This window comes from Pongo pygmaeus, chromosome 8 (genome assembly GCF_028885625.2).
Source record: "Pongo pygmaeus isolate AG05252 chromosome 8, NHGRI_mPonPyg2-v2.0_pri, whole genome shotgun sequence".
In the NCBI taxonomy this organism is placed as follows: domain Eukaryota; kingdom Metazoa; phylum Chordata; class Mammalia; order Primates; family Hominidae; genus Pongo; species Pongo pygmaeus.
This window is the reverse complement of record NC_072381.2, coordinates 82,766,754-82,779,024: the sequence shown is the minus strand read 5'-3', so window position 1 is coordinate 82,779,024 and position 12,271 is coordinate 82,766,754. Positions and strand designations below refer to the sequence as shown.

Here is a 12,271-nt window from a genome sequence, read left to right as displayed (position 1 = left end):
TCTATTCCATAATAGGAACAGAGTGCAGATGTGCTAACATTGCCTACATGTTTTGGACAGCACGTATTGGCATCAACAGGCAGTACTACTCGTCACAGCCATGAGTAGCCCTGGTTTCAGACACTGAATGCCCAGTCCTGCTGGAGGGACCCCCAAGAATACTCAGTCTCACCTCTCACACTAAGATATGGCCTATGTAACGCCAGGGCATCGCTGATCCAGAATGGAGAATTTCCTTGCAGAAATGATCTGGTTCAGAGAAAGGTTAATTCTCTAACTTCTGGGTTTCTCTGCAGATTGAACATCTTTTTCCATTTATATTTGTTTGTTATCTCACCACTACCTTATCCCGAGTTTAGAGAGGAGGAAGAGGGAAGAGAACTGGATGAGGCACAAATACTTGAGACCATTTCTGCTAGTTAACCAAAGGATGGGTCTCTTACTCCAGATCACTCACAGTGGGGCAATGAGGGGATTCATTGCTTAGGTTTGAATAGATGAATGCAATCCATTAGTTTTATTTATTTTTTAAGTGGCTACAAAAAGGCTCAAAAGTTATCAAATGTGTCAAGGCAAGTCCTTGGGATTTCAACAACCTCCACCTGTGTCCCTGCTGATTCTTTTCAACCTATGCATGCACTGTTTTCCTCGAGCTGCACTATAGCTTGCTTATCCTTATACAGTACAGGAATTAATATGTTCCCATGCTTTAAACAGATATAACACTGGATTAAACTAATTCAACAACAAATGCAAACTCTGCTGCTTCTCTAATATAACTCTGTCTCCATTTCTCTCCCCACCAAATAATTTTAGAGAGGTGATTTTTTTCATCTTTTTGTGTTTAAGGAAAATATTCAATCTTTATCCCATTCTCGGCATCTACTATAATGCAGTGGCATTCATTAGCATAATAAATACATATTTAAGCCATCCCCTTATACACCTAACAGGATACCAAAGAAAACCCCTGTAGAACCTGGGTTTTATTTTTTAAACAAAAACAAGGCTCATAGGACATGCACACACCTTTCATCATCCATTTCTAAGCTGGACTCACTCTCGGAGAGCTGTCGACAGAGGGCTTCTCTTCTCTCCATCTCCCTCTGCAGCTTCCTCTGCAGCCTCAAGTTCTCTTCTCTCATGTGACGTTCCTCCTCCAGATACTGTGCCATTTTCTCTGAATCTGAAAAGTCAGAGTTTTCAATTAAACCATGTTTCATGCAATCATATCCAAATCTTAAAAAAAGGAGACTTCAGTTCAGCCCCTATGCCATAGACAGAGGGAATTGTTACAAGATGGTCTTTCTGGTCAGGTATGGTGGCTCACACTTGTAATCCTGGCACTTGGGGAGGATGAGGAAGGCAGATCACCTGATGTCAGGAGTTCGAGACCAGCCTGGCTAACATGGTGAAACTCAGTCTCTACTAAAAACACAAAAATTAGCCGGGCATGGTGGCAGGCACCTGTAATCCCAGCTATTCGGGAGGCTGAGGCAGGAGAACTGCTTGAACTCAGGAGGTGGAGGTTGCAGTGAGCGAGACTGAGCCACTGCACTTCAGCCTGGGTGACATAGCAAGACTGTCTCAAAAAACAAAGAAACAAAAAAGATATCTAGTCTTTCTCCTTCTCCCACACATAGATGAGATATGGATTTAAAGTTTATCTCAAGTATAAAAGTTTACCAATTATTTGCATTTAGAAAAAATATAAAAGGCAGTGTTGGCAGGTTAGGCATAGTCACTCCCACTCATCTGCATTCTAAAGTGCTTTAAGTAGAAGAGGAAATGGTGGAATTGTAGCTGAGTCTACAAGTAGCCACTATCAGAGCTCTTCTCTACATTGCTGGAACTGGGAAAGGAGGGAGGCCCAGATTCGGCCCATGGGCTCTGCTCTAGACACCAGTTTGGCTGCCTCTCAACTCCAGACACAGCGAGCCATCTAAGGGAGCCTGTGACACTTGTTGGCATCCCCGCTGTGCACAGTGGTGGTGGCACACCACGAACCACTGTTCTAGAACACATGTGGTAACAGTTAACATTCTTTTCATGAGAATAGACATTGACATAGTAAACCAGAAAACTTCAGATTAATATTTCCAAGTCTAATTTGTGGTATGTGTGTGGCTGTCTGTTACCCTGATTCACGCACACGTAGCAGCAGAGGGCAGGTGAAGTCCTGTATATAGCTGGCACCTCTAGGGATGGTATCTTGCTTATGACAAACACCCCTTCCTCAGGAGCTCCCCCACAAATCCAGGTCTCTGCTACAGCACCCACCTCCCAGGACAGAGCTAACTGGCCCTGGGACTAGATGTTGGACCCAGGCTGAGCCACTTAGACTACCTCTCCCAGGAATCTGAAATGGGGAACTGACATCTTTATGGGGATCCAGGGTCTCCTTCAGCTAAGTTCCCTGGAGCCATCAAAACTCTTGTCCTTCTGAGGTTATTCTTCACAGGATTCTGTGGCACACTCCACAACCTTCCAAAAAAAGAAAAACACGTCTTCCTTCCTCTTTTGACAACCTCCCCACCACCCCCATTCCTTTCTGGTTTATCTCACACAGAATCTGCTACCAAGTAACCAGAATTAACTAATACAAAATGTGGTGACTACCCATCTTCTTGCTTCATTTCTTTTCCTTGTCTTTGTCAATGAACTTGGGAAAAGTAAAATCTCCATATACTTCTCTTTTCTGAAAAGCAGCTACAAATTCAGAGTAGCTATGAGCACGTCTAAGAGAGTTTCCTGTAGGCTGCTGTTCCATATTGTCAGTTCGGTCCAAATTTAGGGAAGAAGGAAGGAGCTGAATGCCACATTGAGCATTTTTCTCCCACAGACTGACCCTATTTCAACTCTCAATGCCCATCAAATTAGTTTCAGTTTTAAGCAACTCTACAAAGGTCTGGCATTTTAGCCAATAAAGACTTCTGATAAGTATTCAATGATTTCCAAGACAGCATCATTATAGAATATACAAAAAGCTCTTGAATATCCTTATTTTAGAAATTCAAACAAAAATACCAAAATTATTAAACACTATTACGTGCACTAAACACTAAATCCCTTGGCTGTTTCAACATAGCCAGAAACCCCGCTGTCTAATCCAGACACAAAAATCTCTTTAATTGAAGGCATGCTGGGAAAATATTTACAAAGTACACTTTTAATATAAACGATTTAAATTATTTCATCCCAAATATGCAAGCATGCGGAATTTTTCACTTGGCTCTACAGGAAACAAAAGATTGACCCCTTGGAGTATTTGCTGTTTCTAGAACTAGAAGGGTGACTGTCAGAGCAAGCTGACTTTCTTTTCCATAATAGGAATCTTATAATGCCTTTTACAGGAAGGGTGCTGGAGACTACCATGAAATCCTTTGCAGAATTAACGATTAGTGAGACTCCAAGAACAATAACTTCAGAGAACATTGTCTTTCAAAGAAAATGGCAATCCTTTAGCATCGGGGAACTCAGCAGGGGGATCCTTAAACAATATATATATAGATAAGAATGTCCCCTGCAGTGATCAGCTGGGAAGACTTCCTGGCAGTTCAGCAATTGACCTAGAAGACAGAGGCACAGAGAAGGCAACCAGGTCCAACACCTCTGGGTGTCACTGACTCACACACAGAAGGCTGTCACCAGAGCATTCCTCGGCTGCCCCCTGCTGGCACACAGCCTCACCTGACCGGATTTGTTCCTATGAGTCCTTCCTCTTGCACACAGAACTCCCTAGTACTTAGGGGCCACAGCTTATATTTCCCCAGGTCTACAGCCATCTCCCAATATAGTAGGCCCTCACTTAACATCATCCACAAATCCTTGGAAACTGTGACTTTAAGTGAAACAACACATGTATGCCACAGGAACTTAACTCTTGTTTGTATCAGTTAGCCTATGGTAAAATTGGTTTGGTTATACAGTAAGTTGTTTTGCTTAAAGTTTCAGTTTCCAAGAACCCAAGGATGATGTGAAGTAAGGACTTACTGTATTTAGTCAAAGATGGTGTGAACTGAGGATGACTTCCACACAGATTCCAAAGAGGTGGCTCCCAAATGATCCAAAGGTCTGCATGGCTTGCATTCCCTTTCAAGTTCATGGTTAGAAAATACCAATGCCCAGACCATACCCCAAGCCAATTAAGTCAGAATTCCAAGGATGAGTCCTAGCCACTGGTCTATTAAAAACTGGCCAGGCGATGCCAACGTTCAAACATTGCTGAGAACTGTTGAGAGAGAGGTTCAAGTTCAGATGCAGTCAAGCTTGGAGGGTGAGGAGCCACCTGCCATAGCCGCATCCAAAAGAGGCCCAGGTCATCTAACCTAAGGAGAATGCAAGGAATGGATGATGAAAAGTCATTAACACATCCTTTAGGCCCAATCCAATCATCACTGCAAGCAGCTAAGTGCCACTGCTGCTTCTTCAGTTCAGCTTTCTCTGTCCTCACAAAATCGGAAATAGCACTTACAAATGCCTCTGTTAGTATCTGCAGTCTCTTCAGAGACTAAACAGTGCAGTATGGAGACAGTAGTAAGCATAAATTCTCCCCAAATTCCTTCTAAAATTTTTGCTAGGGGCACAATGGAGCAGTATAAATGAGGAGGAAAAAAGCAAACTGACATCACTGGAAAAAGTTCAGGAAGGTGCTGAAAGATGTATGTGTACTCACATGGTAAAAACTCAAAAATCTTAAAATAACTAATATTTGAGAACTATTTAATACATCTCATTTCATTTTCACCAAACACACATAGTAATTATCAACCTGAGGTCCACATCAGGATTACTTACATATATATTTTTAATATGCTCCTTTTTTACTCCATGGAGTAAGCCCAGAAACCTGTATGGTGCTAGAATAGTGATTCCCTAAAGATGTCCACATGCTAATCCCCAAAACCTATAAATGCTACTAACCTCACTTGACAGAAGGGCCTTTGCAGAAGTGATTAAGTTAAGGGGCTTGAGATGGGTAGATTATCCTAGACTATCACAGAGGGCCCAACATAATCACAAGGATCCTAATAAAGGGAGGCAGGGGAATCAGAGTGAAAAGAAGATGTAACAACAGAGGCAGAGGTGGGGTGGTACGACTGCAAGGAAGGGGCCACAAGCCAGGGAATCCAGGCAGCCTCTAGAGCTGGAAAAGGCGAGGAAACAGAGGCTCCCCAACAACCTCCAGAAGGACGGCTGCCCTGGTGACACCCTGATTTTAGCCTAGTGAGTCCCATCTTAGAACTGTAAGATGATAAGTTTGTACTGTTTTGAGCCTCTAGGTTTGTGGTAATTTGTAATAGCAGAAATAGGAAAGTACTACATCATATTTCTCAAAGCCTCCAAGGATGATGCTGATACACCATCCCAGATGCTCCACGGCACAAGAATTTGTAAGGAACTTCAGAGACAAAAACAAAGGTAGGAACCACTGAACTTTTTAAAATGCACATTCCATGCGGCCCAACAAATCCACTTCCTGGAATCTATCCTGAAGGTGTTCTTGCAGAGGTATCAAAACATGTGTATAGAGATGTTCATTGCGGTTGTAGCATAGCAACCAAAAAGGGTCCACTGGTATGGGACTAGTTGAATTATGGCATATCCACACAATCAAATACTATGCAGCCTTTAAATAAAGGATGAAGGCAGCGTTGTATGTATCGGCAGGGGAGAAAACTACAATGCATAGTAAGCGAAAAGAGAAAGGTGTAAATGAGTGTGCTCATTGTGTTACTACAGCTGTCCCTCAGAACCTGTGACTCCCAAGTATACCAATATGTGTGCATACTCAGGTCCTGCAGTCAGCCCTGAGGAACCCACAGATAGGAAAAGTCAGCCTTCCACATGTACCGGTTTGACATCCCATGAATACTGTATTTTCCATCCATCTTTGGTTGTGGATGCAGAAACTCCAGATACGAAGGGACAATTGTATTTATTGAAAAAAAAAATCCACAATATAAGTAAACTAGCACAGTTCAAACCCATGTTGTTCACGGGTCAACTGTATGTGTATAAATACATTTATATACAAATATATCTGGAAGAATATAGTACAAATGTATAATTGTGGGAACAGGGTAGCTAGAGAACAGGAATGAGAGGAAGACCCATTTTTTCACCGCATACCTTTCACTGAATTATCTGTTCAAAAAAATAAATTTGAATAGCAAAACAAACAAACAAAACACACAAATAGGAGAGACCCAAGAAACTACACAGGGACCTAATCGAGTATTCAGAAATCTAGTCCTTTGATTTTTCAACTCAACATCTTGGCCTCTTCCAAAATATTAAGTATAAATTTCAAAAGCATTTACTCTTCAAATAGCACGAACAAATGTCAGCTAAGGTTGAATGTAGTAGTAAGGAAGGTAAACACTACTCTCTGCCTTAATATTTTGAAAGTGCTTTGAGGTCTGCTGCAATATTTTTTTTAGCACAATCCTAGAGATAAACATGGCAGAGAAGATTAAAAATGTTACTTGTGATCCTGGATGTTCCTGAAATTACTTTAATTATTTTCTGGAAGTATTCTAAATGGTTTTGTTCTCTCCTACTATAACACTCAAGAAAAAAAAAAAAAGAATCCATTGCAGGATGATAAACTTAAGTAAACATGCATCAGTAATATATGAATTTAATTACTGCAAATTCAATGGTAATTAAATATTGGTAATACCCTATATTTGGTAAACTTATTAATTCTACAGGCATGAAACTAGTGAAACCAGAGGCTACGTACGCTGTAACTGAGCAGCTCTCAGTTGCTTCTTCAGTCGTTCCACTTCATTCTTTAAAAACCTGATGTGACGCATCATATTTTCTGGAGAATCAATCTCCATGGAGATATCTCTAGGCGATGGTGGAGCAGAGACAGGCTGGTCTAATTTTTCCTGCAGGATTCTTCATTGAAAAGAAAAATTCCAACAATGACAAACAGTTTTCCTTGAAAAGACAAAACAACATACTAGCTGGCAGGTTTGTTTTAAAAGCAAGCTCTTGTTTATTGCCAGAATTCACAGGGTTGCTTAATTCCTCTGCCCATTTTACATCAAACTTCTGGTTGCCCTTACTTGGTGTCTCAGGTCAAAGGGCAGAGCTGATTCTAATCTCCCTTTTTCCTTTTAAATGACTACTGGTAATTAAACAATACTGAAAAGTCTTTATTTAACAACTGGATCTGATAATTATGCCTGGAATACAGTATGCACTTAGAATTATCTGCTGTTTCAATGTTCAACTTCTTGGGTTTAGTGCATGAAGATGCTGAGGAAATTCCACTCTCTTATGGCTTTTGATTGAAGCTTCTAAGCTACTATGAATCTCCTTGGAGGGTAAAGTAACACAGAGACTCAACTTCTAAAATTCCCTCCTGCAAAACTAATTGCAAGGGCATGGCAAACTGTACTAGTGGCCCTTTGCTTTTGGCCATAGCAAAGGTAAAAAGTTAAAAACAAAACCAAAATTATCAGGTTAATAATTAGTAGCGCCACCTTCTTTACCAATTATTTTTATGTTGAAGGATATAAAATGCTGATATTCAATAGCTCTGACCTACAAAATGAAAACTTCCATACTGTTCAACCCAATAATTTGGCACTAATACATGTAAAACCTCCAACTGCCTTTTACAAAGTCTTCCTTTGGCAACAGATCTCTAAATCCCTTTCCATAGCTGCTGGGGTTTTTGTTTTGTTTTTACTTTGTACCTTTGAGTTTGTCCAAGAGCAAACTGAGTTACCTCCATCCAGGTCTACCCTTGAGAAAACTAGTGTGTTAAAGATTATAATGGTTCCTGCACTTATTACATAAAATGACTTTTCATAATTTAACTTATTAGTACTGCTACAATAATACCTATCAGTAAAGCATGGTGGATATGATTATAACAAGTATTTCTTATAGCTCTAATTTTCACTTTTCTTAAAGCTATGTGGTATGCCTATATTTTGCAGATGTAGACATGAACTCAAAACAATTACAAATATGCATCCAAACCAAATACTTAAGGAGGAAGGGCTCTGGGTAGCAAACAAAATATCTTGGTGAAGTAGATTAATGACCATTTTTAAGAAACTCACTTTTTACACCTGTACACATATTCCACATACAGAATCTTCTTCCCATTCTTATAAGCCCTGCCTCACACACTCCAAAGTACTCAGTGCTTGAAAATAAGGGCCTATCTTGCACAAAGAGGTTTAAGAAATGTTTGCTGTTGAGTGACATTCCACTTCCAAGTACATACATTTTACATAAAGAATCCTAGCCTTAAGTATGTAAAGGTATTTGTTTACAGTAGGTTTTAAAACAGTTTTACTATTAAAATCTCAGGCTTCCTAATGAAGTAAATTCCAGAGATGTATAAATAATAGTACGCAGTATACCCTATGTACTTTACAAAACAACTGAGGATGCCAGTTCAATAAGGTGGAAAGTCGAAATTGCAACCATCCTTGAAAATACTTTAAAGGTGAACAATAGCGTGACTAATTCTCTCATAGCCTTGTAACACCAAATGAAAAGAAATTCTACTGGGACAGTATGATAGCAAAGAATAAAGAGGTGCCCAACATGGGAATAGTTCAGAAGGCTTTCAACATTTTTTTTCCTTTGGCCAATTAAAATGATGTGCATCACCAAAGAATTACGGTGTCCTACTGCTATCCCTCAGTCACACCCAGAACAGCAACACACACACACACACACACACACACACACACACACACCCATATTGAACAGTAAGACTAAACAAACCGCTTTTCAGCTTCAAGCTTATCCATCCTTTTCCAGAGGCGATTAACTAGTGCTTCTTGTTCTTGTTCCAATGTATTTTCAAGGTCAATCTTCTCCCGTCTCAACTAAAGGAAGGAAAAAAGTGTTACCAAAGTGTCAGGCCACTTATACTTTGTTAATACATTTTTTATTGAACAGTTAGGACCCCTTTTCTTGGAGAATACTGCAAACATATGGCCAACTTTCTGGCACAAACATATTAAGTGCATCTAGTTCTTAAACTCTGAAAAAAACTAGATAGGTTCATTCTTGGATGTTAATGCTTAATTGTTGTCTGGTACATGAAATGCATTGCTTGTTTCAGCATTTATTCGAGGCACGTGAAAAGTCCTCCTTAGAGAGGTCTTTAGGGGAGTTCGGTGTACTAGTCATATCAGGACTTTTCTGGGCTTATCCCTTATAGTTCCAGGCTTACAGTTACTCTTCCGGGCTTGTCCCTTACAGTAAGTCAGAAAGGTTATATTACTATTCATATAAATAACTCTTAAAAGCTCCCAAACACTCTACATACTGGTTAATGGAGATAAATAAACATGTACTAAGATATAAAAACACACACAAAATATGATAAACACCAAATCCACAATACTGGTTACTCTAGGTTACTCTAAGGATTTAGGGAAGGAAGAAAATTTGATTTGGGGGAGGCTTTGCAGTTGGGGAGGGAACCCCAATAGTGTTCTATTTCAATGAAGCAAACATGGGAAAATTCAATTAACCAATATTGAGCAATATGTAATAAATACTGAGAACAATGACTGGATAATGGGGGCATAGCAGTGAACGAAGGAGTCAGGAATTTCTGCCCTCATGGATCTTCCTTTTAGTGGGGGTCAAGACAGTAAATTAAACAATTATATACTTGTGAAATAGAATGAAACAGATATGCAGAAAAAGAGGGCTGGTAAGAGAGACTGAAAGTGCAATAGGTTTCATAGCAATGAGTAGAGGACATGTGTTCTATCATTCTCTGTACTTGACATTAAATAATTGAAAAAATTTTCTTAATGCAAAGAGCCTATGCTACTGCTTCCATGTTATTTCTTCAACCAGTGGCAATTCACCTTTCAATGGCTGAGTCAACAAATTATTCCTGATTGCACAAAGATGTTAACAGACTTCACATTTCCTTAGTGGGTCACAGAGGCAAGCTCCTCATCCAAACATCCCGTGTGTATACATAAGGCAGAACCAAAAACATGAATAAAATGTAGTCTTTTAAAGAAATCAAACATCAGAAAATAATATCCAAAGTTCGGTTTTATTTTTACAGCCAAATGACATTCCTCTTTCTGAAACTCTTGGTAGCTTAGTCTTAAGAAGCATCAATCTCAACCTCCCGAGATGGTTAGTACTACCAACACCACCCAAGGTCCTTAAGGAGCACACAGAGAGTAAAAGACTTGCCCATATTCACACAGGAGCACAGGATAGCCAATGAAGGTGAGCAGCTATTTGTTCCACATCTGAACCAGAATGAATATGCATAAAATCAGCTGCCTTAGAACCTGAACAATCAAGACCTGAGAGAAAATGATATAAGGATAATGATATCATCATGTTCTAAGTTTAGAGAAAAAAGGAGGTCTCAAACAGATGGGAAAAACACTCTCATATGATGACAGAGCTCTAGGCTTTTCTTTTCTCCTCTCAAAGCCATAAAAATAGCTGTAGAAACAACTGGCCATTTGAATATTTAAAATATTTCCTACAAACTTAGGTACAGTCACAAAACAGCAGCCAATGCACTGGGATGAGACTCCTGTAATTAACACTTCTGTCTTATGATCATAGACTTTGAGCCAAATGCCTAGGTTCAAATCCCAGCTCCATCAATCACTAGTTAGAAAATGTTGAGAAAATTACTAGATATAATTTTACCATTTACAAATTAAGGGACAAAAATAATGTGTGGCTCATTGGATTACAGTGAGCATTACATTTGTAAATCTAGGTAAACCATTGATAACTAATTGGCACTTAGAAAGCACTCAACACTTTTTGGCTATGATAATCACCATATCTGGATATCCGTTCTATTTCTGTTCCAGCCCTCCAGAATGGAAGTCCTACAAGGGACTTGTCTGTTTCATTCATTGGTGTATCCTCAGTATCTAGACTAACATCTGGCAACTTATAGGACATCAATATATATTAGAGGGCTTATTTGACAAGTGAATAAATGATTACGTAGCAAACTGGAAACAGAGCTTCAAAATATGTTGTATTTGCATGGCAGAATGTGATTCTGAAAAACAGTTCAAGGGCAAAAAGGAGGAGGTGCAGGGTGTCAAAATAAGTCAAATATATTGTGCCGCAAAGTTGGGACCGCACTAACGTGCAAATGCTCCTCAGAATGTTAAACAATTCCTCTACCTGCAGCAACAATGAGAAATCCTGGAACCCTTATATGACTCCTATTAAACTTTGTGATTCTCTGCATTCATCATACATTTTGGCTAAGCTTTGAAGTACAATCCACAGTCATTTCTTTTCTTTTCTTTTTTTGAGACAAGGTCTCGCTCTGTTGCCCAGGCTGGAGTGCAGTGGCACGACCATGGATCACTGCAGCCTTAATCCACTGGGCTCAGGCAATCCTCCTGCTTCAGCCTCCCAAGTAGCTGGGCCTACAGGCACATGCCACCACACCTGGTTAATTTTTTATTTTCTGTAGAGATGAGTCCTTGCTATGTTGCCCAGGCTGGTCTTGAACTCCTGGCCTCAAGCAATCCTCTGTCTTGGCCTCCCAAAGTGCTGAGATTACAGGTGTGAGCCACTGCCCCCAGCCTCAGAATTATGTTTATTTAAACAAATAACTATGAGGCATTTACCTTTAAGGATCCCAATTCCGGTGTTTAAAAGCATCATAGGAGGTAGAGGTAGTTGATAAGCAAGAAAAAAATTCAAGCAGGCATCATTTTGCAGTATGATGTCTAGTGGAGAAACGCATGCTCAATTACTTTTAGAGTAAATACTCATAATACTAATCAATAACTCTGAGAAGCAAAATCAAGACAAAGCTGTCTTTACCCATATGTAACTAATGAGGCATGTGACTCTGAGCAGGTCACTCAGCTGCTGTAGCTCCGATGCCCTCATCTATGAAATGAAAAGTTTGGCCTTGATGATGCCTGTGGTCCCTTTCTGGCCTATCCATTCTGTCATTCCCTGCCCAGTGTCAAGACAGTAGCTGTCTTCAGTCGGAGTTAGTTCCGTCACACACATTTAGAGCCGGAAGCAGCAAGGCAAATCGTCATTTTAAAGCTGAGGAAACCACTAGCCTGCAAGATGACATGACTCAGGCAGTCATGCCACCAAGATAGGAACGGATATCGGTCACCATGGCAGCCAAAATTGCTGGGTCCTGTACAACCAGCAAATACAGAGGAACTTGAGGGAAACATGGATTTAGGGCAAATCATGCTGTGGTTTGTGGGCCTATCTCCTATGCCAACAATACTTGAGAGTA

General features: G+C 40.0%; 1 protein-coding gene across 1 annotated transcript in view; it reads right to left on the bottom strand.

Moving 5' to 3' along the window:
* The window catches only part of CCDC6 (coiled-coil domain containing 6), a 116,983-nt gene that overhangs the window by 16,101 nt on the left and 88,611 nt on the right, over positions 1–12,271 (bottom strand). The window contains exons 4-6 of the mRNA XM_054436352.2: positions 8,764–8,867; positions 6,749–6,909; positions 1,030–1,186 (exon numbers count right to left, since the gene is read on the bottom strand). Coding sequence (XP_054292327.1) covers positions 1,030–1,186; positions 6,749–6,909; positions 8,764–8,867 — 422 coding nt within the window. The remainder of the gene's footprint in view (positions 1–1,029; positions 1,187–6,748; positions 6,910–8,763; positions 8,868–12,271) is intronic.